The 26,792-nt window shown below is 43.1% G+C and overlaps 1 protein-coding gene across 2 annotated transcripts; it reads right to left on the bottom strand.

Moving 5' to 3' along the window:
• Positions 1–26,792, bottom strand: LOC133021921 (TSC22 domain family protein 1-like). 2 transcript variants are annotated; one of them, XM_061088928.1, is made up of 3 exons: positions 23,508–26,792; positions 1,886–1,937; positions 1–822 (listed from the first exon to the last, which is right to left on the bottom strand). In XM_061088928.1, exons 1-3 carry the CDS (start codon positions 26,111–26,113, stop codon positions 553–555), a joined length of 2,928 nt encoding a protein of 975 aa, XP_060944911.1. In that variant the 5' UTR covers positions 26,114–26,792; the 3' UTR covers positions 1–552. The 2 variants fall into 2 exon arrangements, with proteins under 2 accessions (XP_060944911.1, XP_060944912.1); XM_061088929.1 differs by lacking the exon at positions 23,508–26,792 and adding an exon at positions 2,278–3,000.

The following is a 26,792-nucleotide window of genomic DNA, read 5'->3' as shown; positions in this document are numbered from 1 at the left end:
CCTCCCCCATTCCAGATGGGGACTTTGTCAAGATAATAATCGCCAACATTCTTCACTTGTCACTCCGAAGGCTCTTTTCTCTCAACTTGTAACTTTAGGATCTGGTCTCGAGAGAGAACCACTTTTAATTATTTACATCATTCAGCAAAAAAATGTAACAACCAACACAGTCCTCCAGCTCCTGCATCTCCAGCATCACTAAAACCGACATCACTTAAAATCCAGACACAGGCACAGTGATTTTTTTTTGTTACGTATAATGTCGCCACCGATAAGTTGTTTTCTCTTGGTAGGACATTCTAGTCGATATGTCCAAGGTTTATTTGGCAAATGTTCAATGATCATCCTCTTGTGAGACACTCCCCCTCCAAACAGCATCTCCAGACCGTCCCCCTCGCCGCTCGTGCCGCTAGCTGCATCCTTCTGAGAGATAAATATGTGCAAATTCTCGTCTTAACAGCGCAACCTCCTGCTGTCCAGGACGAGGTTCGGCTCCGCTGCTCTAGCAGAGCTCAAAAAAATCGTCAGTCTGTCTTTTCTGTGCAGACCGGACTACGCCGAGGGCCCAGTGCTGTGCGATGTGGGCTGGGCGAGCGCAGCGGTGCTCGGGGGTCCCGTGGTGGCAGACGACGGGGGGGCGGGCGGGGAGCCAGTCTGAACTTGGGCCTGGAACTGCGCCAACTGCTCCGGGCTGGCCAGCGTCTTCAGCAGGGTGTTCTCCTGCTCCAGCTGAGAGTTTCGCTCGATCAGCTCCTTGATCTGCTCCTTCAGGACCTCCACCTCCTCACGCACAGCGTACATCAGGTGACTCTTCACCAGGTCCTGAGACACAGAGAGAGAGAGATCAGGCTTTAGGAATGGATCCATCAAAAACATCACATCAACGAAAGAACAGAGAACTCTTTTCATCTGCGGCCGAAATGTTATGCTCCATGATTTTTCATGATCATAGAAATAGAGTACACATACTTCAAAAAACAAAACTTGATAAAACAATGCTGAGACTTGTCCCCTGACTCTATCGGCACACCATGTGACCTTGTGTGACCCTATGTCACCTCACTGGCTTCGGGTGGAGGGAAAAAGCTGGAAATTACACCAGTTTAAACCAGTTTTCTTTTAACCAACCATCGAGCATTTGAGGTTATTATATCTTGAATGGCAATAAAAGTCACATGTGATAGTGAGGGAATTCCCAACTCTTAACATTCTATAACAAACTATAAAAATACTGTAAAACAGAATCACAGCTAAATATTTTTTGGCCTGAGACTGCACATGTTTAATGACATTAGCAGAAGCTGACCTGGTTCCTTTATCAAATAAATCCACTGTAGTGATGATACAATACACAGATGAGACCGAGGGAACGTGAGGGAGAACGCTCCCCGGCGGCTACGTCACTAACCCAGCCCACTTTAGAGTGTCAGCCAATCGGGGCCCCCCATATATTTATAAACGGGCGTGTGTGCCATGCAGTTTACCTAGCAACAGACACAACAGCAACGACCCCAGAGTGAAATCAAAAGAGTGAAAAATTTAACATGTAACTGTACAATTAGTTTTAAAATACTACACACATTGTGATGACTTCAGTTATTTTGTTGAGGATTTTTTCTAAAACTACATCCACATGAACATTACTTATATCCTACGGAAAGTTTATTAATAAGTGACCACCTCAGCACAATGTAAAACTCTTTTTTTAACTCCATAACAATATATAAGAGTAGCCTTTATTGGTTTGTTGCTATAAATACAGATATATATATACACACACACCACTACTGTCGATGTCCTGCATATTACCTCACTTCCATTAACAAACGGGATGTATCAGAATGTATGAATCAACTCAAACACAATAAATCAAGCTGAAACTCACCATTGCTTGTTCGATCTTGTTGTCGATGGCCACGACGCTGGCTCCTGACGAGCTGCAAGAGAAGAACAGGAGTGAAACCACCGGTTAGAATCGGTTCTGTGCTTTCGGTTCACACACAAGAGAAAAGATGGAGAACCGCAGAGTCAGAGGAACCAGCCTCGGTCCCGTCGCTCGGCAGCGGGTCGAGGGACGGGGACTACACCGAGAGGACACGGCTGGATTTTCAAAATAAGGCCCAACGCGCTGGAGTCCGTGTGGGTGTAGAGAACCCGGAGCATCCGTGGACCGAGCGGCGTCTCCATCACACAGCGGGGACACACTACTGCTGCATGTGTGTGTCCGTGTGGGTGTGTGAATGTGTGTAATGGCTCAGTAACACATCTCTTTGTTACCTATCGTCGAGTTGCACATGCGAGCTCTCCGCGCTCAGCAGCGACGACAGGAACGAGATGGAGAAGTCCCGGAGGTGGCAGACGCCGAGGTCCATGGCCACGGGGTAGCACGGCGGGCTCATGCTGCTCATGGTTCACGATCCGGGATCGAACAACAACACCCACAGCCTGCGTGTGTCCCGACGCGAGCTCCGGGAGACACATCCACACACGCTATCCGCCCGGGTTGGGGTTAGGACGCAGCAGCCACCGCGGAGGTTACACGACCGATCCAAGCTCGGTTCATCCCGGGACGACGCAAAGAAGAACCCGCAGCTCGAGGGACCAAAACCCGCATAATTTATCCAGTGACGCGGCACACAGCCCGGCCCCTGATTGGCGGAGGGGCGGCTCGTTTGCGTGATCTATGCGGGAACGCCCCCACCTGGAACTCAGCTGACACGTGTTTTGCATAACATATTCCGCGAGGGGAAAAAGAGGAGGATGAAACCGGGGAGAACCGGATGGGAGAGGAAGAAGAAGAAAGAGCTGGAGGAGTGAGAACAGGCAGGGGAAGGGCAACAGCCACAATAACACATTCAGCAGGAACTGTGCTGCCATGGACAATACTCACACTCACTCACACACACACTGGAATCTCACACGAAGAGAGGTGGTGGTTTTCATTCCCCATAACAAGAAGACAGACTGGAGTTTGTGATTCCAGGGAACACTTTAAAGGAATTCCTGTGTCTGAACTCATTGCACCATTTTACTTCTAAAAAACCTTTAATACTGAGATAATGAAAGAAAGAAAGAATATAACACCTTTCTAGATAGATAGATGTATAGATAAAGATGCATTTTCATTTCATTTTATATACATTAGATCTTTTAAATTTAGAAAAATGAAAGTATTTCAGTCATTTGTATCCACTCCCATATTGTTAATGAATAAAAGGTGAATAAATGCCTTATTGGAGGCTTTTACTCACAGTTTGTTCAGCTTACATGCATTTTTTTGTCTTTTCTAAGTATTGAGTAAATGATGCAATAATTCCAGACAGAACAAATATGATCAATACGATCCATACAAGCTACAGTAACAGCTCTTTGTGTATTTATCGGTCACATAGTTAACTGTCCTTTTCCAGTGAGGTGATCATTTGGTTTTGGGGACATCTGTTTATTTCAAGTGTTAAACATTAACTTCAAGCACTGTCTTGCATATACATATGCTGCCCCTATGTGGACGTAAGTAGTACTACAGAGCTGTGAGGCTGTGCCACAAGATGATAAGGAGACCAGGCAAAACAAGACTCTCACAATTGAATTATCAAATTGGGTCTTCAAACACAAAAGAGGAACAAAATATTTACATTTTGTTAAGTTCAAAAGAGGTTGGACGATTTTGTTGATGAAACTTTTTGGACACATTTTAAATGGTTTTCTTCCTTACACCAAGCTAGATGTTTTAAGAGAGAAGATATTTGTGACAGAAGAAAACAGTGACCCAGGCACTATCATACTACACAGTAGCACCAGCATCACACTTCTAAAATAAGGTGTAGCGGGCACATTGTCAAGCAACTTGTTTTAGAGACATGTCCCAGCTGTAACTAACTGCCTTACAACATTTCTTCTAAGGTTTCATCTCCACTTAAGATTAAGAGCTAAGAGTTAATTGACCTAAACACTGTACAACCCGTATATCGGTAAATCGCTTAACATGATACAGCAATAAGGTTAATCTGACTCACACAACATTACCATACAATAGAAACTGGGAGTATCATTGTGCTGGACAGTGACACACTCCCAAACAGCTCCCAGATCAGAGATAATGTAATCAAGACCCTCTCCCAAAAACACACACCTCCCTACATTCTCTGAAGAGCCAGTCACACACATTCCACTGACACCAAAACCCTGCTCACACCTACTCTTCACATACATATGCAGAAAAGAAACAAATACACCGATACTGCTTTTGCTTCTTTTCTCAAATTCAGACTAATTTAGAGATCGTCTTTTTTTCTACCAGAGTAAAATGTGCTGGTATACTGCAGGTCATCCACTGACCACGCAGATGCCGCTGTTAAAATTGTACCAATGGTCCTAAAATCTGGTCCTTGGCTCAATAAGTACCCATGAGGTGTAGCTGGTCTTGATGTACCTGTATGTATTAATGAGAGAATATATTCAAATCCTACAAAAACAGGGAACACATGCCAAGTACCCTACATGTGATTTGAATGTCTCTGTCCACCATTAAAATGGGGGCATAGTCTAATTTGGGCTTTGCCTGGCTTATTAAGCACTAGTACTTTAAGGAAGGCTCACCCATAGCCTCTGGGAAACGTACAGCGTGCTGATGCCGGCCTGTGCTGACCTCTGATCCCATTCAAACACTTCAACACTTAACAAGAAGTTAAACAGCTTAATAACAGGTTTAGAGCAGCGCTTATCTCTTCCGGTCTCTTCTACGACTCGGACAGGGGATTTAGCCAATTACCCAGACTCAAATAGCCAGTAGGACTGTGGCGTTGATCTAGTCACACTCGCTCACAAGCCCAGAGGATTGGAAGGAGCTATACTTGGTCCTTCTGGCAACTGGCCAAGAGCTAGATGACGTTCCAAGAAAATGCACTTAAATGAGCCACTAGTTAATAAGGTTTCCACGCTATAAACAAGAAACACAGAGTTCACGCACTGCAAAACAAAACAAGTGACTCAGACTTTCACTTTCTTCCAGCTTTCTTCCATTTGAAAGGTTTTTAGATGCACGATTTTCTTTTACTAATCTCATACACAGAATGCAGATTTTTCATTTTAAAACTATTTAAGGATTAAACTATTCTGTTGCAATACCGTGATGTCTTATGTCCCCCAGTGGATTTAACCTGCTATACTATAACAGTACTTGATTTATTACCAAACATTACACAGTTTTTTAAGTGTTATAATAGAAAACAGTTATAGGTGGACCAGCCATATAGCCTTGCTGCTCTACAGTAAAACAACAACCCAGCCCAGTGACCTACTGAGGCAACTTAAGAGAGATATGACCCAAACTGTATTAAGGCCCTTTAACAGAAGTCTGGTTGATGCTCTACTTTTAACTGACACTAATACTTAGTTCTAATGGGCATTTGAAATACATACGAGGATACGATTATTTCCAAAAACAAATATGATATATCCATAATTTAAAAAACATATTTTCTTTTAAAATATGCATGAATTTGGCATTTGTAATTCACACAAAGATTTAGCCCGTCTATGCATTACTCTACATTACATTTGAATATAATGACTACAGATATCAAATGTAATTCAACTTTGTAAACCAGTTTGCGTTTTAAGCATCCCTCAATGCGAATGCAGCCCCTGACGCCATGAATGAAAAAACAGAAAAGGACAATAAAGCCACGCAGCCTTTTGTGCGCAGCTACCGTAGTGATTGGCTCAAGCGGCTAACTCCCCGCTGCTTCCCTGTCTTTTGATTTTACCTTTTGAGGTGCTGCTCCAGCTCCCAGAACAAAAGCTCCATCGCCATCTCGTCATGGCCCTGCACCCGCACACCCCGCACTCTCATGGAGCCGTCAGTCAAAAGGAACATGTACACTACAAAGTGACACAGCACTGTGCGTTTCCGAGCTTCTTTTGTTTGGTGTTTTCAATCCGCCCCCCTGCTCCTTCTTAGATTTTAGGGGAGAGGTCTGCGTCACCCCCTAAAGATGCATGACTAAGTGCCGCTGCACTGAAAATCAAAAGATAGCAAGGCAGGTTCTGAAGACTGAGTCCATGTGTGTATGTTATCTATTTGTGTTTGAATGGCTGACCAGTGAGTGAATTACTGAGTACAGAGAGTAGCTGGGGCGGGTGGTGACGTGTGATCATGTGATGCTGGAAGTTACATAAACCATCAACAGAGATTAGCATGTGGCCCAGTGATTTCCCTGCGTCTACAACACAAGCCCTCTGCCCCCTATAGCCTGAGACACAATAAACTCCGAGCCTCAACTCTTCAGCATCGCTTAACATCTCTAACTGTCCTTTTACTGATCCAAATATCATAAATCACAGTTTTATTCAGTAAAGACAATGTATTTATGCATCTCCTCAGCATAATGTAGATTTATTTGCACATAGGGATGATGTAGGCACTGACCATGCACTGTCATGGTTTGGATGTGACATGATGGGACTAGATGGTACATACTGTGCCTCAAGTCAAGGGTGAAGGAGATTACCAAAAAGCAAATGAGTTTTCTATGGTCACTGAGGGATCAACCGTCAAAACTGCAAAAGAGGCCCTGACGCTCACTTTTTGGTGTAGTTGGCAGTTTTCTAAAGAATCACGATTATTTCCCCCCTGTACAAACTCTCATTTTCAGTGTCAGCCCGCTGCACGACAGACAAGAGACCCTGTGCTTAGGGGTCTTATCTCGTCATTCCTCATTGAAAGGCAGCCTTAAGATGGCTTAGTGCCCGAGCAGACAGAAAACACACAGAGCCTCCGCTGGCTTAGAGACGGCCGGCCAAGAAACAACAGGTGAAGGATGAGCACAATGTGGGGATTTGACTTGACCTAGCAGTCTCGACGTGCTGGAGTGAATCAGTGTCACATGACTTCTGGGTGGGTCGTACAGTCCTTACAGCAGCCGCCCTCACAACACTTCCCGTTAGCTGACCAGATGTAGTCAGAGAAAGTCTTCAAATGCTTCATTCAAACTGAGTCCTCTAGTTAACTAAGAAAAGTCATTTTGTTTTTTTATCAACTAGAAATACAGGAAATTAAAGTTTCAAGGCTCGGAACTAAAAATACCTGCAGTCAGAATACACATCAGTGAAAGCACCTCTGTAAGCACGTCCTGAGGGTGCAAAAGTTAAAAAGACCAGTACTACTTTACCGCCAGCTAACGTCACCAGACGGGATTGAGCCAACCACTACACAGTGCTGACAATTCTGATCTCTACAATGTAGTCATGGACAGTAATCTCTGTTACAAAGGTTCTGTTCAGACCTGGTATTAACATCTGTCCAGAGAGGACAGCTGCAAGATTGTCTGTTCCCACCTGGCAGTAGGATGCATCCTGAATGCGTGCCTCTCTCTGACCACTTCCCCAATTGATATGCAAATTACACATGTGCGTCATTTCTGTTTGCCAACACCAATTGATGTTGTTTTTAGCCGGGCTGACTCTACAGATGCGTTTGTGTGCTCGTGTGAGAAGATGAGAGAGCAGAGCCAGCGCTGCATGTAGTGATAAGGCTCCAATATGCTTCTACGTATCCGTTTCTCGGAGAGGGTTGCACGGAGAGCGGAGAGTCTTTTTGATTTTTACATCTCCGACGACTGTACGTTTAAAACAATTCACTGCCAAACCCATAGGTGGCTCAACGGAAGACGAGCTCAGAGAAGCCTACCCCATTAATGGGAAGAAGAAGTCCACGTGTGTCTGTTTACCTCTGTCGGCTGGTCTCCCACACACTGAACCATGGCAACTAACAGAACTAAATAAAGTGACACCCAGCTGGTCAAAATGCTGATGTTATCGTTTCTTAGCGCAGCGGTTCCCCGGTCTTGTTTCCGAACTGTGTTGCTAATTCCAAAGCTTAAAGCTCCGTATAGCTTGAAGCTAGACGGAGCTAGCTAGCTCCCATCCCAGCTAGCTCCCCTCCCAGCTTCCACACACAGTCAGCAGGGAATCCCGGAACTAACTACTACCCAGTGTTTGCTTCTAATCTGGCGGTATTATAGAAACAGTGTCATGATAGAAGTGGAATTAAAGTCGTGACGGCGGGTTTTTGCTGTGTTACCACCGCAGTTAGCATGGTGGCTAGCCTGCTAGCGCCGTTTTGAAAGCTCGTTATAACCGTATGTGACCGTGCACACATGCCGTCAGTGCAATAACGAGACACCGTCAGCTGGACAACTCCGCTGGCTTAACACACACGTCACATTAATCGTAGAATCTTAGTTGTGTTTGGGTTTATTGTCAAGCAGGAAGTTTGAGGTCCGGAAATGACGTCGTAGGGAAATGATGTCGTCCGCGGACCAATCACAGCCAATGTCTGTCCGTGGGGTCTCCGGAATAAAGACGGACAGTTAGAAAAATCAGAGGTGTACGAAAAGCTCTCCGGGGCGCTCGGAGAGGGCGTTCCACGACGGATAGGGCGGTCTTATCTGTCCGTTTTAGAAAAGACGTACAAGCATAAATTGGCCTTTACAATGAAACAAGATTTTACTTGTAAAAAGAGAAAAATAAAAATCAATATGTAGCGATCCATGTTATTATTGTGTGGGTCGCTACAAATAAATCTGTGAATTGTAAACTTAGAAATACTTTGTTTATTTTGGAAAAGTGTAGCAGGTCAGAGGACCTCAGCTGAATAGGCAATGCTTCAATGTGGCCCAGGACACGTCTGCGTTCACACTGCTAAAAGAATGTGGCCACGTGCATCCCAGACCAACCTGGGAATGATCAGATCTCAAACTCGTTCTCAATGTGTCTTGTTCACACCTGAACTTGGAACTTTCTACTTTTGATCTGATCCCTCAAGACAGATGGTACCAGGTCTGTACAGAGTCATAGTTAAAGAATTTATAAAATAAGCTTTTTCTTTTCTAGGTTGTAAATCTGTTGTGATCAGTGCTGGGATTGTGGGATTTGTCTATGTCCATCCATGATACCACAGCACTAGCTGTCATCTTCCCTAAGAGGTCAACATTAACTGTTCCAACACATTTATTCAAAACAAGGTTTGAATAACTATTTAGTGCAAAATGCATGTGCTGCATAATGTTTATAAACCTACAATAACTTGATTTCAGTGAGCATCTAAAAGCTGTAGTTCACTCAATGGTTTACTGTTTATCTGACCAGGCTCTATATAAGTCATAGTGGATGCTTTTCAAACATTAGGCCTTTGGTCAAAACTAATCAATCTGGCTTTGCAGGGCTGCGGAAATAAGCTCATGCACATTAAGTTACTGTGCATGTGCATCCATGAACAATGTCATCTATTTCTGCATGCTGTGTACAACACAAAGCCTGTTTTGTAATCTAAATCACATGTAAGAAATGTTTAGATACCAGAGTCATACAGAGGTCAAACACATGTCATGATGGGTTATTTCTATAGTAATGCACACTAAGTATACTAGCAGAGCTTTTCAAAGCTCCTAATCTGTGTGATTAAAATAAAAATGTGCTACATTGTAAAAGTTTTTTCTGTACAAAGACTGAGACTGCTTCATTAATATGACTATCCAGTATTCCAGTATTTACTCTTTCATCATGATGGAGTTTCTAGATGTGCTTGAGTTCTGGTTATTTTTTGCTGTGTCTTACAGGAAGAGGAACTGTGCCCACACCTGCTGTCTTTCTGGGGAAATGTAATCTCTAAAAGTTTATAAAAAAGGGACCTGGCACGTCCCAGCGATGAAAAAAAAAGAGGCCTATTGAGTTGATGAATTTGAAAAGGCTTTTAGCTGAGCTGGAGTTTGATAGTGGAAAGCACACACAGACTTTACCAGTAAGCCCTGGCAGTGGTTTTCCATAGTCACACCCTGACTATGGAGAATGGCACAGAGCTGCTGTGAGTCAGTCAGAGAGGTACGGAGGAATGATGAGTGGCCATTTTGGCTTCCATATGTAAGAGAGAGAAGCACTATTGGAGCATTTGGGCTGACAGCAGCAAGTCCTTAGTCCTCCATACTAATACACACACATTGGGGGAGAGTTGGCGGGAGAGAAGGAGGGAGAGAGAGACTCGGCCAGAGACACAGAGCCAGAAGGGCCTAGATCCACCACCTCAGCATTCATACTGTCTCAAAGAGAGGGAGCGCTAACACATGTTCTGAATATGGTCTGACTGCAGCCAGTGGATTTCTGCGTTTCTTTCTCGTGCTGTGTAAAGACACAAAAGCACAATCAGATATTAACTGCTGTGTCCACTTATTATTGCAAATCACCACGTCAAAGTGAGGAGCCTGCTGAGTGGATTTTTTTGTGTTACTCATGGACAATAATAATTAATGATTACAGAAATAAGAAAATAATATCAGGAATACAGCAAGTAGACTTTCTAATCCAGCTGCAGCAAGTTATTCAACCACGTTCTATAGAGAGACACTTCAGTTCCTACTGGCAGGAGAAGTAACCCGTTTATAGAATAGGACCCAACTCCTATACACACACATAGAGGAGCAAGGTTACTTAACGTTTTGTGTGAAGTGTATGAGCAGCAGGTTTGAATAATGTGGAGTGAAACCTGGCATTAAAAGGATTAGAAGCCAAAGAACACAGCGCTCTGAGCGCAGACAACCGGAGAAAGGAGTAAAGCTAATACAGCAGTAAAGAGGAGGAGAAAGGGTTGAAAGAAGAATGTAAAGAGCTAGATCTCCTCATAGAACTTAATTCAACTGACCCCCTCAGAAAATCATATTATCATGCATTTTACTATTTGCATTTAAATTATACAATTCAAGTATATAAGTATTATATCTACCCATAAATGTATTTTATGAATCTGAAAACATTTGCAAAAAAGTGATGAAAGTCATTTTAAAACACTAAGGATCATTTTGATACCAACATTAGAATTAGAATGACACACAGTAGAACACATACATCTACCAAGGCCCATCAGTCCCCTTGAATTCAATCAAACATTCATAGATATCAGTTCCCTAAATATGCCAAATTTTTTCCCCATTAAGATATTGTTAACTATTCGCAGGGATATCAGTGAAAATGACTATTTTCTCACACTATAAGAAAAAGTTTAACAAAACTTCATGGATCCTCCCCCTGATCCAGATGTTTACCAAAAACTAAAAAATTTAAGAGAGGGGTGGTGCGTGGGTAGAGTGGGCAGGAAAAATTATTGAAACCTCATCAAAACACATAGTCGATCTGTGTGAATTCCACAGACAATGACTGGCTCTATTCACACATTGGATTTATTGGCTAGATCTCATTTGGACTGGGGCCCTGAAAACTTTACTTTGGTACAAACTATATAATGATACAGAAATGTGTGTCTCTAATTAATATTGGTTGTTAATATAAACAATCAACAAAATAAAAATTCCTAAAAGTATCATTATTCCTTTTTTCTTTCCTTTTTACATAAGCTGCTGAAACAATGAAGATACAAGCCCTGACCCATTTCCCTGCTTTCTCATTTGTGAAGACAGAAGTGCGTGCACACGCTTGTGCATGATTACAAGTGAAGAGAACAGGACAGAGCAATGAGTGGATTAACTAATGATGACACCACCGTCACTGGGATGGAATCTCTGACGACAGCAGAGCTATCATAAGCACAGCTTAGTTACAAACAAACTAAGTGTTGATTCCTGCATGGCTTTACAGGCCGGCCTGCCAATGTACAGTTTCACCATCATGACCAGACTTTCACTGAGACAATCATTCAGTGTGTATCTCTACTTATATATACACCATTGTTCACTTTTCTTTGAGTAACAGTCTTTTTTCAACTATATACAAAGCTAGGATAAGGTCATTGTGAGTACAGACAGTTATTCTGCACAACTCCCAACAACACGATTACTAATCTGGTTTGATACTGATGAGAATATTTACTAATATGTACTATTCAAATATATCTTATAAACAACTCACATACTCCTGGTACTGAGAGTATATTTCTGAGTTTACATGTGGAGGATGAGAAAGAGGAAAAGCAGTCTGTGAATTCAATCCAACAGTCCCCTGTGACCTCTTTGAAAAACTTAAAGTAAATTTGGTTTATGGTGAGATTTATTTTCTCTGCTACGTCAACTTGATATCAAGTGGATGATAATTAAATCGGAACCTACTTAAATATGATGTGACGTCATACACCTCCTTTACTGAGATCCATATTCATTATAAACCAAGTAACATTCGTCACAGTCTGATTTTAGTGAATCTAATATTGTAAAAAAAAAAAAGGTTTTAAGTAAGGTTGAGATCCTGTTGTGATGATAAATATAAGAGGAATTCTTTACTGTGACCTTCTAACCTGGACCCTACCATGCTGGTTAAATAGTGTTAAATCATTTGGATCACAGAAAGTCAAAACAGAAAGATAAAGAAAAGTCTTACCTGTAATTGCGAGAAGACAAGACCACAGGTCAACATGAAAGAAAGAAAAAAGGAAAAAACAAATTAATGACAATATACCACAGGCTCACAAAGTTCAGTTTGGTTCTCCTTTAGTCATCAGAAAGTGTTCACATTTATTATTGAGAAGGTAAACAACTGCACACAAATCCAAACTTGATTAATACTAGGTGCTAGAGTACAGAAGGGGCGAAACATGTCCACACACCAGCTGCTCCCACAAACTTTTCTATTGTACGTGGGAGCTAAAATAAAAAAATGTTTAAAGGGTGCACAGACGTCTTCTCTCTTCAAATGTGTTACTGAACCCTTGATTAATCCAATGGAAAAGATACAAGTTTTCAGTCAACCAAAACGTCAAAAAAACATCCAGCTTTCATTCAAATTCCATCTGAATAAAACATTAGAATTTTTGCTGAAGGGCAGTTTTCCAACAAAGGATTCTTACTCCTCTCAAACCGACAACAGCCCTTGTGTTTAAATAAGGGGATAGACATCAGTAAGCAATCATGAGATGAGTCATGCTCCAACCCAACGAGGAAACATCCTCCATCGCTACAACTAAATTATGTTCAAAGGTCAGTGCACTAAAAGGACGTCATCTGATATATTTTAGAAGTCTATAAATTGGAACAGTTTTGCATCGGCAGCCAAGCCAACTGGTTCAATCCTTAGAATACAAACCGAGACTTCAAAAAGGTATGCACTGTTACACACTGCCATCTAGTGGCAAATACTGGATCCACTGCATGCCTTACAACTTATTTAACTTCTCCCCTCTCTCTGTTAAGACCTTGTAGTTCAGCCCGTGTAGAGAAATGTTTCCACTTATTTGACCAAAAACGTACAGTGTGTTTAAATAATAATTGATAGGCTGTTTAGAGAGGCACTTGTGGAATGTCTTTGAGTCAAAGCCATATAATTGAATAGTCCATACTCTCCACTGCCTCCAATGAAAGCATGAACAGAATCAAAAGCTTTCAATCCTGACCTCTGTCAGTTTCCAATCAGCACATAATAACCTCAAAATCAAGTACATTTCAATCAAGATTTGCACAATGGCTGCTCTCAACATTCCTTCGCTCACTGAATGTGAGGAGTGAGATGAAATAAAATCCACATTTCTCTGCGTCAGCCTTGTGAATGTTGTCAAGTACAGCGTGCAAATCTACTGATAAAGTTAACTATTAAGGCTTAAATAGTGGATGTGTATATTTCAGAGCAGTGTGCTGTGAGTTCAAGTCCTTGATGTCAGTGTGAGAAGAGAACATTGCATTCCTTCCACGGCTAATCCCTCTTTTCATTAGCATAAAAACGACCTGTAATCACACCTTGAAAGCTATAAAACAACCTGGAAATAAAGCTGTGTGCACGGTTATTTCTCAGGTCACAGTCGTCTACTACTTGTTATTCAGCACCCCACAGGCTCTAGTGCAGCTCAAACAATAGCTCAACTAATAGCTTACCCCTTTTCCAACATAATTATGCTGCTCCCTTATCTTTCACATTGAGATTTGTTTTGTGAAACATTTCTTCCCACTTTAAATGTCCTTCCCTGGAATAAACTGATTAGCTCATTTCAACTGAAAAGCTTCACTCATTCATGTCCAGAACTATTGACCATTTGGGATTAAAAGCACATTGAGAAGTGGAAGGACTCTAAAAGCACCAGATAAATGCAGTTCAGTTACAAAAAACTCCTGCTAAAAGTTGCCTTCAGAGTGCGGTAAAACAATGGCTTTATTAATGATAAGCAAAACATTATCATAGGATTAGGTATTTGTTGGCTAAGAAACTTAAAACAGGCAGGGGTTCGTTCAGCCCACTAACCCTGTACACATTTAACAGACAGTGGACCACAAAACGAAGTGGCCCTTCTATCTGTGCTAAGAGAGAGAGTTTTAATTTTTGTTTTCTAATGGAGATATTTACAGCTCTGCTCCACGCTTCTCTCCCACCATCCAGGCTAGCATGCCTGATAAGGAGCATCCACAGCAGTAGCACTTTAGCTCTTCTTCCAATTTGAGACAAATACTGTGCTTTAAAATCTAAAAACAGTTAAACAGTCCCACAGTGTGAGGAGCCTGGAGTGTGTAGGTAGTTTCACAGCTTGCCAGCCAGCAGGGGGTAGTAAAGCACCGTTTGCAGGGCTGGACAGGTTTTGCAGTCAGATCATACTTGGCATTAGTGCAACTGTGGTAGAGCCAGAAGCAACCACAGGGAGTTATTTTGGGTATGTTCTGTTCAGGAAAAAAATATTTTTAAAACTTTTAATCAGTAGTCTAAAGAGATTTGAAGTCAAAAGAACAAGTGACAGGCTTGCCCCAAAACTGTGTTCACTCAAAAGAAAAGTAGAGGGCATTTTAAGTTCAACTCAGAAATAATAGACAAAATCCTCAAAGTCTTTTCTTTTGGTGGGAGCTAGCGTAAAGTGAATTAACGCTGAGCACAGTACGTGGATATTAAATAGCCAGACAGACATGATTAAGAGCCAAGTGTCTCTGTTCTTTATTCCCGCTAATAAGAGAAGGAGCTGGCTAGACTGTTGTGGGCAGAAGAAAACAAATAAAAACGTGAGCCCCGTGCAGTCTTCCTCATTCAGTCGCAGAGCATAGAAAAGAGGATTAGCTCAACCCAAATCGAAAGTGAATGAATACGAACCCCAATGGGAAAAGACACTCGGTGGCTCAAGCTCTAACAACATCACAGCTGAGAAAGGCTGAAGCGATCCGACTCCTTTACTCGCAGAAAACCTGATACATTTACAACTGTTATTTATGAAGAGTACAAGGCCTAGGTTTGAGCTACTCACAGAGCGTGGCTAGCTGCACAGCCCTGCCTCCACTCTTTATGCTAAGTGATGATGACTCTTAAGCCTGGATTTTACATCTGTGTTGGATCAACACAGTGTTTTGGATCAACACAGTCAAAAAGCCGTAAGCACCGAGCACTTATACTTGCTAGTTTGCAGTTGAGTTTCCATGCTATACTTACTTTTAACATAGGTGACAGAAAATGAGCAGATCAATCAACTTAATTTCAATGAAATTCACATGAACCAATGTATTGCACAAACAGAATAAATATTGCACAGTTAAGTAGAAGTGACCGGAGTGTAGTTCAGTCCATAATGGATGTGTGTAGTTCTACTGGGAGAAAAGCTGATTGTACAGTCTAACTGCTGCAGGAAGGAGCAACCTGCGATACACTTAGGGTGAATCAGTCTGCTGCTGAAGGGGCTGCCCAGTGGTGTGATTGTGTCCAGCAGGTGGTGGGACCCGTCCAAGAGAACCAATCACATAGTTGTTGTTCTCATAGTCACTACTACTTGGTTAAAATTTAGGAAGGTGCCCATCAGGCTGCAGAGTATGTGATGAGGCTATGCTTTAACTAATGGATTGATTCAGCACAGAACAATAAGGTCTTAACACTTCTCCCAACACTTTAAACAAAAACAGCATTTTCCAAAGTGTCAACATGCCCCACAAAGGAGCGCGAATGACCACAATAAGGTTTTTTAATGTTCAATCAATGACCGACAAGATTCTACATATTTGTTTCCAATTCTTCTATTAGTCAGTTAGTGGACTTGAGAAATTAGACAAACTGAAACCAGAACCAGAAGGCCTATCTCTTACTGATCAAGAAAGGGAAAATATATTCCTGGATGTGCCCCCCTTAATGATTCCATTCAAAAAGTAAATGTCTTCTTGCCATGTCCATATCCCACCCTTCTATCCAGTTCCGCCAAAATCGGTTGAGTATGAGAAGATAACAAGCAACATAGATAACATAGCAATGAAAAGATAACCCCAGAGGTAATAATCGGTCAATAATTTCATCAAAACCGCCAAAAAATTCAGTGCCTCAAACTTCTCCGATGTGAATATTTGCTGGTTTTCTTTTAATAATAAACTCAATATCCTTGATCGATTGCTGCACACGCTGGAATAATAGAAAACGCACAAGCTGACAGGCCAAGATATTTCACATCATGAGGAGACAGCACACATTACTATTTGACACTTGATATTAATGTGCAGGGTTTTGCTCACAGACTCAACAATGACTCAGCTAGTCCAGGCTGCAGATAAGAAGTTAAGCAGTACGTCATCTTTTTTTTATGGGTAGCTCTGTTTATAAGCTTTGATAACGTTGTCATAATTTACTACGGTCAAGCAGTAACAGCTAATTGATAAAGCACTATTCTGAGAAAGAAACCGAACAAAAAGAGTAACAGAAGAAATTGAGAAGTAAAAGGCAGGAATGCTCTTGCCGCTAGCAAAGTCATCAACCACATTTTCTCTATTAGTGTGTGTGTGTGTGCGTGCGCATGCGTCTCCTGGAGCTGACTGGACAGTGATCTGGCCACAGGAATGCCGGCCATGATTCAGCACATTGCCTGCATGTTTAGGGGACTGACGGTGGCAGCCAACTAAGGACTAAAGATAAAAAAATGTGTGGCTGAAGATAAAGGCTCCATCAACACCATTACATAGTCTCCTACATTATACAGGCTTTATATATATTTATATATATATATATATATATATATTATGTTACACATGATGTAGAGTGACGACATAGAAATTAATTCTGCCTTATTCCTCTTTATCTTTTGATGCAATTCACTTCTCCTCCAAGGGATGAGAAATGTCAAATTAACAATCAACTTTCAAAGATCATATATTAAATATGGAACATATGATAATGTACATCCACATTATTTAACCTTACATTATAAGTAGTGGGTATAGGACCGACGCCTTTGTCGATGTGTTCTAAACAACTTGATTGTTTACTTTGACTTCTTTTGCATTACCACCAGAAGCCTTTGCCTTTTGAATTGTTTCATGTGTCATGTTCAACATTCAATGTGCTGGAAACCAAGTCATCAGTAACTTTGCCTTCTTGTCAATGTCGCACCTAACCCTGACCACTATACAAAGAAAACTTGCTGTTACGTGATGTAAAATACACAAACACTCATTGGCTATTAACGCCCCAATGTCCTGGAGCTCAATGCACGTCATAAGATTGCAGCAGAAAAGGTGCATTGACAGCATCTGTGCCAAAGTAAAGAAGAAATGAGCAAATTCACTCTGACGTTAGCTTTCACACATACATTCCCTCCGGAGAAGGTCAGGAGATTATCCGGTGTTCAGTGCCGGTCTGAAAGCAGCAATAGAGACTATGCTTGTGGGACTTAAGAAACGAATGCATAATTCTGAAATTATGAGGACAAAGGCTGACAATGTTGCTGTACAACATTAACACTCAGGAGGAGACCAGATTATCTAGCAGGGGCACAGAGGAATTCAATATCTATGCTCTCCTGAACTAATAAGAGAATAGATTGAAAGATAATCTGCTACAAAATGTATATTGTGTTTATCAAAATTTTAAAGTAATATTGTGATGAAAAAAACTTTCAATTTATTGGAATGCAATAAAAACACTGGAAGAACAATAAATAATGAAAAACAAATACAACTGCAAAATAATTGCTTCTCTTTGTAATGAACAGGTACAAAAAGAACCACAATTAAATCAGCAGAAGCCGCTTTAAGAGGGTCTGACTATCACAGCACTAAGTGTGTGTGTGTGTGTGTGTGTGTGTGTTCAGGGGTGAGAGGGCAATTTCCTCATAGATGAAAGGCAGACTAAAAGCACAATCCGTTATCATCCATTACAAGCCATTAGTTTTCCCATTGAACACTTAAGTGAAACAATCCCGTTTATTGATGGAAGAATAAACCATCAGCAGTAAGAAGACGGCACAGAAAAAGGAAAATCAATGACACATCTGAATACAGGCACACACAGCAAACAAATCGGCAACGGACAAGGGTACGATGTGACTTCTGGAGAGATGTGCACAATGCGAGTGATCCGTATCAACCTCTGTTTCATCCAAACACAGTGAACCACTCACAATCTCGGCATCACTCTGCCATTCATGCTTCCACTGCTCAATTTAAAAAAACAGTAAATACTCAGTCACCTTGTTAACCTCTTTGACACATATCGTTCGTCAACATGGGCTATACAAATACAATTTGATTGATTGAGTAGTGCATGGGGAGACACCCCACCCCTCTCTCCCTCATACACAGTATGTTGCTGCTCTGCTGTGTTCTGGTGTTCTCTGGCTCGGTCTGTGTGCTGGGGAGGCGTCAGCAGCATAACAAATAACAAACGCTGTTTACTTTTAGTGAAACACTTCAGTGATGTGCCACTATGGACACACCCGTGTCCTATAAAAACGGCTGTGGCTGAACACAACAACATGAGTGCATGTGCTATGAAAAGAGTATTTGTGATGGAGTTTGTTCTCGCTGCTTGGAAGAAAAACAAACACCTCCCCGGTCTGCAGCGCGTATTCAATTCATCACTCATTTCTATCTCCAAACAGCAAAAAAACATCAGGGCACTATGTGAAAAAAATAAACACAGAGAAATTTGTTATGGTTGCTGAAATGGATTAACTCTAATTAGATCAGAACTTGGAATCACCACCCTTTGCTTAAATTGCCTTTTCTGACTGATCCTTTTCTCCATTTCTACAAAGCATTGGAAAACTAAAAGTACTCATTTAGTTTTCCTACAGCCTCAGATGAGGTTATAGGACATACGCTGCCCTCCAATCAAAAAGCCAATTGTGTTGTATTAACACAAGCACACAGCTGAGATTAAGACAATTTCCAGGTCAGACATACTGTCCACGCTAATACAAACATCACATGCAGGTGGGTGTGGTTTTCTTGGCTTATTGTATCCATAACGTCAATTATCATGGCATGAGTTCAAGTGCTTTGGTTGGGTGAGCTGACAGCTGACTCTGGATTGAGCCTTTGAAGAAGTTGTCTTGACTAACCTGTTGAATAAAAGCGTTTTAAGCCAAACTAAGCTCTCCAGAAGCCACGGAAAATCCCTCATAACTAAAATCTGTGTTCACCCCCCACAAGCAGATGAAGTCTTCTTTGTTGAAAATAGGTGATAGTTGTGGTTGAAATCACTCTATCAGCTAGGATACTGTTAAGGAAATGTTACATTCCAGCAGAGAGATGTAAAAGTTTTCCATTTATCTTAAAGCATTTTATCAATTCAGTAAGTGAGCAGACTGCCGATGATCAGTTTGCCTCCAGCCACATTCGTCCATGTAGAATAAGACTACAATTTCTATGGCCATCTGTCAGTCCTACAGGAGTTGAATATTCTTCACTAAAAACTCGGGCTGTACCTATTCTGAAACTCAAAGCGTGATACAAAGATCCATAATCTGGTTTCACAAAAAAAAACGACAGTTGTAATAAATGTTAGGGTAAGGTGTGTATTTTGTAGAACATTAAACATTGTATTTTTCCTAACTGAATGTGTCGCATGGCTATTTTGATCCAGACTGAGTGATCACACCTGCAGTAAAAGTTAGGATAGTTTAATAACTGCAGCTCAAGATGGATGACGACTCTGAGTTTGCAGTCGGCCCCTGGGACAATCAGCTCAGCAGTGTGGGAGCATTTTGGGTCCCCACAAAAAGTATAAACCGATCTGTGGCTCAAAAGTCGAGGTCTGAGCCAAACCCATGGATATGGAAAATTACTAAAAATATACAATATCCAGTGTAGTCAATAGCACCACAGATCTTGTATTTCACAATATATATAAAACCTTTATGACACACCATGATATGCATGAAACCGAGGAGGAAATGCTAAGATGGGTTAGAGTTTGCAAGAGGTCAGTGCTGCCTCTGACTCATCAAGATGTGGGCACAGCAATGAAAAACCCCAAAATCCAGATGTGGCCAATGTTTAAAAAAAACTAATAAAACATCTGAACTGCTGCAGTCTGTCAGAGTGTATACACTTCAAGCTTATCATCCATAAAACAATCAACATAAACACTGATGAAGGAATTCCGGACAGCAACACAGAGGCAGGATTTATCAGAGCTGGAACAGTGATGTTCAACTCTGCTCGGACAGCTGAGTCCTCGGCGGTTGAGACCAGCTTCAGCAGATGTGACTACGTTTTTTGTTAGGTCAGCTTGGGTCACTTCCTCTGTGTGTTGTGAATTTTCAGGGTCTAGTTGATCTCCACACAATGAGCAACAGTCCCAGCTCACACCGGCTACTCTGCACTGCCAGGGGGAAGATTACATTCAAAACAGACAGTGGCAGAGATAGCCATCACGCTGCCAGCCAGCCAGCCCACCCACATTCCCTTGTGCCTTCACACATTCAAACACACACACACAAATTAAGTGTGTTCTGAACAACAATAGCACTGCATTAGTAAAACTGCAGTGTCCTAAATTATTTCGATGAGACAACTGGTTAGGCACAGCAGGGGATTAAACAAAAAAAATGTTGGTTTCCTTTCCAAAGCGGTTGTACCTGGCTCAAGTCGAGTAACATGAAGTCATTGGCAGAGCACTGACCAGAACATGATGGGAGCTGAAGACAGACATCCCTGGTATTTAATACATAGGAATCAATGCCAAAAGCATCTAAACCACAATCCCATGCCCCACTGCACCTCTTTATTAAAAAAGCCAGAATAACCATCTGTTAAAATGCAACTTTATATTAAAAGTATCATATCTTGTTATTACTAATGCAGAGAAGATAGAAGGATAACATTTACTTTTACTATTAAACCAAAACTAAAAATACTTCGACCTGGAACCAAGTTTCAAATATTCAAACGCTGCTAGTCTAAATAGCTTTTCCAATTTCCTAACAACTAATTTAAAAGTTAATCTGTGTTGTAATTTAAAAATTAATTTAAAAAATCATCAAAACTGACAGAAATAAACATTAGAAACTTAAAATTATGTTTATAAAGTGCTACGTTTGAAACTAGAACAGAAAAGAATACCAAGCACTTGATCTTTCCGAAATTGAAAAGTCTGTATTACCTCTCTTCACAAGACCGTCTTCAGTGTGAAAGGTTTGAAACAAGAACTGAACTACAGGACGTACGTGCACAAACAGAGAAATGCAAACAGAAACAAAAACAACAGAATACAAAAACCACATCAAGGACTCATGCATAACCTGCATATGACCATGTTAGAATACTTTCTCACACATTCAGTTACGTTTTGCTCATGCTGCTAAATTTTTAGCACCATTCTGCAATTACTGTATTACCTTTAATGGCTGATGAAGCCACATCAGTCATATGCCATTAAAGATGTGTCAGTGCAGATAGAGCAAGCGCACAGCTAACACCCTGCCTCACAGACAGCACTGTGCCTTAAGGGAAGATTTATGACAACAGGGTCAAACTATAAAAATACTGTAATGTCAACAGGAGCCTGTTAGGGCCACACTGGATTCTTTCACAAGGACAAAGGAATTTTCAATCTGCTTTCAAATTAACACTCAACTTACAAAAATGTGGCTACCAATAACTAACAACAGACAGTCATGAATCATAAACCAATAAAGGGCTTTCTTGAAAATAATAAATTAGAATCTATGTGACTGTTTTACTTTAATGCAACTGCTTATTTAGAAATAAATCCAATTTAGAAATGGACTTAGATCAGTATCTGCAGATTTGAGATATTGAATATAAAGTACTCAGAGGGGAAAGAAACCTGATTAGGATGAGTATTGATTGTGTTTGTGTTTGCATCAGCCGATGAGAGGGATAAGAAATGGCCAGAGAAATACCCTATCTCATTTTCAGTCCACCCTCAGTGAGGAGGCACAAACTTCAACAAGCTCCATCAACTCCTTCACTTCTAGTCGTGTGACAGCTAAGGTAAATATAGCAGAACCGTACCTAGAGCATAATTCACAGAGACAATCTTCTCATTTGTAACAAGGGCTTTGGTTTCACCCAAACGCTGCTTATCATCAAAGACAATAATCCACCTGATCCCACATAGATTTCACATTCCTCTGAGTTAAACATCATGTGATAACAGCCGCCATCGTTCAGAGAAACTGAAATAAGTTTCTACCTGACTGCATGTTTATCATAACTCAGGTGTGACACAAGTTGGTAGGGTGAGAGCTAGGGTAATTGGTAAATAATACACACGTAGTAGGGAGGGAAGGCTTGGGACTGTTAGGAGTGACTGAAAGGTGGGTAATTTCCTGCTGCTGCAAAGTGATTAAAATTCCTGTTCAACCTCAAAATAATCTCTTTAAACTTATTATTTGGGAGGACATTCCATGGGACTCTCATGTGGGTCAGAGCATAAATCACTAACAAACTGTAATGACAAGAGAGGGGTGACAAAGAGAGATGGTGAAAAAAAGAGATGGGGTGAGGGGGAAGAGAGAGAGACAAAGAGAAAGGGAGCACTTAATAAAATCAATAAGCTTTTAGTGAAGGAAAAAAGCTACTGCACTATATTTTTCCAATGTAAACAAGTAAACCACCATCTCTTCCTCATGAGTTCATCAAAAGGTATTATTTCTAAGCCTGGCTTGCATTGTGAGGTGGAAATTAAAAAAACAATAGCTGTCATACATTATTTCATCCGTGCAATTAAGAAAAATGATTTAATTTCCATTACAATTGCAGCTAGGTACCCATTTCTATATCAAATGAAATAATGACACAACCTCCATCGTGTTTCCAGCTTTTCTACAACAAATGAGTGTGTCCATAAAACTGTGCACGCAGGAGAAATTCCGCCCAGTAAACAAGACCATCAGGATTGAAGCAAATAGGGATTCAGGCAAGGAAAAAAGTCGAATCACTGCAGCCACTCGATAAAGACAAGAGACGTCACATCCAGCTGAGCCATGCACTGTGTCCCACTGACAGAGGACAGACCGACTGTGGCAGCCTGGCTACTGTCTGCCGGCTATCTAGGAAAACAATAACACCTCTCTTCGCTCACAGCTGCCACAGCAACCAGTGAAATTATCCAGCTTCCAAAACACTCTGAATGCTGATTTAGGAATCAAAAACCCAGTTAACAGTATGTGTCTATCTCTCAGTACGATGCTTTGATTCAGAACTAAGTTCTGAAATTTTCATTTAATGTGCCTGTGCTTACACTCATGCAAATGTCAGTAAGTTTGTCACAACCAATAAATAAATATGAACAAAAACAGTCAAGGATATAAGAGCTCTTACCCATCCTCTTCTCCATCGACAGTCTTAAGTCCAGCTGATGCAGTTAAGGCACTGGCGGTGATGGTGTTGCCCTCAGCTTCTTGACCTTGAACAGTGCTGGATCCAGCCTCCCCTCCAGACAGCTTGGGCAGTCCCAACAGAGCCGACTGGTGCTGCAGAAGCAGCCGCTGGGCATCCTGCAGCTGAGTAGTGGTGAAAGTGGGCAGACTGGCATACAGGGCACTGGCCTGGGCAGCATGAGCGAGGGCCAGAGCACTGCTGTGGTTCTGGGACAAGCTGACAGAAAATGGCTGGCTATGAGGAACAGCCTGCAGGGGCATCCTACCACTAATATTGTTGTGGGCTTGGAGCTGAGGGTCGCTCTGAGGGTTGGGAGGAGGCACACTTGTTGCAGACACTTGACTCTGGTGGAGTGTGTTGGGCTGCTGGGCACCAAGACCCAGGTTTTGGATTTGTGTCTGGGGCTGCTGCTGCTGGCAATCCAGGAGACCAGGGTGGCTTTGAGGCTGCTGGCCGAGCCCTGCTACACCAACATGAGAGGGCAGAGTGGAAGTGGTGGAGGGCTGCTGGGGTTGTGTGTGGAGAAGTGCCTGCTGAAGGCCTCCTATCATATGACATGCTCCATTAGCTGGCCCAGTGGGAGCTGATCCAGCTTGGTTGGACAGAGATTGAGAAGCAGCAGCCTGGGGGATACCTTGGTGAAGCTGGGTGTACTCAGATGGCCTCACCTGCACTGGGGTTGCTTGGGGGGCAGCTGCGGGCTGCTGCTGCAGGGAGGCATAGCCCAGGTTTTGCTGCTGAACACCCACTAGACCCTGCACAGATCCAGAAGGCTGATTTGAAACTGCCTGTGCGTACGTGAGCTGCTGCTGGGATAGAGAGGTTGTAGGGAGTCCAATTGTGGTCTGGTGGCCTGGCATGGGAGCAGGCTGATGAAGGTTTGTAGGAGCCGAGGGGCCCACATGCGAGTGAGTAATATCCTGGGCATGCATGTGAGGTTGGGCTTGTGATGCTCCCATGGTGGGGAGGATTCCTTGAAAGCCCTGAGGAGGGGAGGCATATTCCTGGGCATGCTGGGGTACCGGGTGTCCCCCAGTCTCTCCACTGCACACACTCTCAGTATAATGGCTCATAGTGCTACTCACAGAGCTTCCACTTGTGCTTTCCCTCTCTGAGGCTGCAGCAAAGTTCTCAGAGACATACTGACGCATGCCAAGAGACCCAGCATCTGAAGTGGAGGAACTAAGAGCAGAGGCTGGGTTATCCTTGTCATAGAATTCAGTACATGTCCATCTGCCCTTCTTAAAGGGCTCAGAGCTAGAGTCCAGCTTCACCACCCTGAAGCGGGAAATAGTGGGAGCCACCACAGGGGCTGGAGCAGGAGCAGGTGACACAGAGGATGGGGCCATGGCTGCACTCACAGCATATCCAACTCTTCCCTGGATCCCACCGGAGGGTCCCATCCCTCCAGAGGCACTGACAGCATCCGAGGTTGCAGTAGTCACAGCCATGTTTGAACTGATATTTTGGTGTTGCTGGACAATGCTGATATTCGTGGCAGAAATTAGGTTTCCCCCGGCTGCAACAGTGGCACCTCCACCTCCGCTGACCCCACTGCTGCTCATCACATTGATAGGAAAGCCACTAATGCTACTGCTAGCACTGGTGCTGATCCCTCCTCTCACAGGCACGTTGGCAGAGCTCAACATATTCACATTACTAACGCTGCTGGTCTGGGGATTAACTATGCTAACTGTAGTGCCGGTACCAGAACTGTGCATTCCAGGGACAGCTCCCGAGGCCACAACCCCCACAGGCTGAGCGACAATATTTGGAGGGGCAGTCTGGGAAACATTCTCTTGAAGGCCGCCCACATTTGAAGGCATTTTCTGGGTGACAAGAGGTAAAGCTCCAGATGCAAGGGCAGACTGGATGCTCCCAGGCCCAGTGGACAGAGAGTACACCTGGGTATGGTTAGGATGGTGGTGGTGGTGGTGCACAGTCCCGTTCACCATGGCCCCACCATGCTGTTGAGCCTGGTTCAGTGCATGGGGGTGCGAAGGCTGGTTGGGAGACACAGCCCCAGGGGTCTCTGCCTCATGGAAATTATTAAGAGTCTCTTCGGAAGAGCTCCTCTCTGCTCCAACTATGTCATTAGCTCGAGAGAGGGACACGTCCAAGATTTCTGAAGAAGACAGATCCTCAGTGTGGGACTCATCAAGATCATCATAGCTTTCTGTGTCCTCTGCAATACTGTTGTTGGTACTCACGGATATCTGTGCCGGGGTCACACTTGTGATCTGGAATCCACTCTTCTTTTTCATCTGGGCACCGGCCGACGGTGTGGGCTGGGGCTGGGAGATAAGATTCAGGCTGTGGGGAGGAGGAGGATGATGGGGACCCGGGGAGGATGAACCAGCGGGAGGCTGGCCCTGGATCAGCAGGGAGGGCTGGTAATCATCGGCCGGGACGTGGCTGTTGTTGACCACCGGGTTCGCCTGTGTTGACAGCGTGGTGCCTGTGTTGCTGCCCCTTCTGTGGAAGACAGGCGGATGCGCCATCTTCCTCGCGCCGCCAGAGTCTCCTGCAGGGTCCGGGTGATGCATGTCGAGAGGATCCGGTGGGTCGCTGGTCTCTGACAGAATGCGATAAGGTTGCGAGTCGTTAAAGGCGCCGTTTTGACACAACTACTCTCAACTGACAACACGATCAAAAAACAAACGAGCTAACTAAGCGTCAGACAGCTGTAGCCAGTATTTACAGCCTCTCACACACCAGTCAGGGCTCTCCAGTGACAACGAGGCAGAGGAAGCTAGTGGCTACTCGCTGACTAGCTAGCAAGCTAACGTCAGCTGATGCCAGTGGGTGACTCGCCGGCTAACTCCCACCGTTTCCCGTCTGGCTCCTTGTTAAACACACGCTAGCACGTGTAGCTGTTCTGGGAGGAAACCACACAGCGAGGCGGAACTGCTGCTGGGCGAGCTAGCCTTGTGAGAGATGCTAGCCTGACGAGAGGAGAACCGCCAGCTAGCTAGCTGCCAGGCTCCATCACCGGCTAGCTACACACACCGAGCCGAGGCGTCGTCACTGCTCGGCTGGTTCCAGGGAGAGAAACGGGATACAAGCAACCTTCCGTCCGCTGCACCGTGATGTGGACGAGGACACGGTCCCCGAGTGGGAGTGGGACCGACTGGTCAGTATATTAGTCCACTGATTCGCGGTTCGCCTGCTGGTTTTGCTGTCTCACTGGTTCTCCCCAGCGGCAGCCTGCTCCTGCACCGCTAC

This window comes from Limanda limanda, chromosome 16 (genome assembly GCF_963576545.1).
Source record: "Limanda limanda chromosome 16, fLimLim1.1, whole genome shotgun sequence".
Lineage (NCBI taxonomy): Eukaryota > Metazoa > Chordata > Actinopteri > Pleuronectiformes > Pleuronectidae > Limanda > Limanda limanda.
The sequence above is the reverse complement of the archived record's forward strand: the minus strand, read 5'-3'. Positions and strand labels throughout refer to the sequence as shown.

Coding starts and splice junctions, on each gene's coding strand:
- LOC133021921 (XM_061088928.1), bottom strand. CDS start 26,113: ATGCATCACCCGGACCCTGCAGGAGACTCTGGCGGCGCGAGGAAGATG. Junction 1,938..23,507: donor GTCGATGGAGAAGAGGATGG/GTAAGAGCTCTT, acceptor CTTCTCTTGCAG/CTCGTCAGGAGCCAGCGTCG. Junction 823..1,885: donor ACAAGATCGAACAAGCAATG/GTGAGTTTCAGC, acceptor TCTGTGTCTCAG/GACCTGGTGAAGAGTCACCT.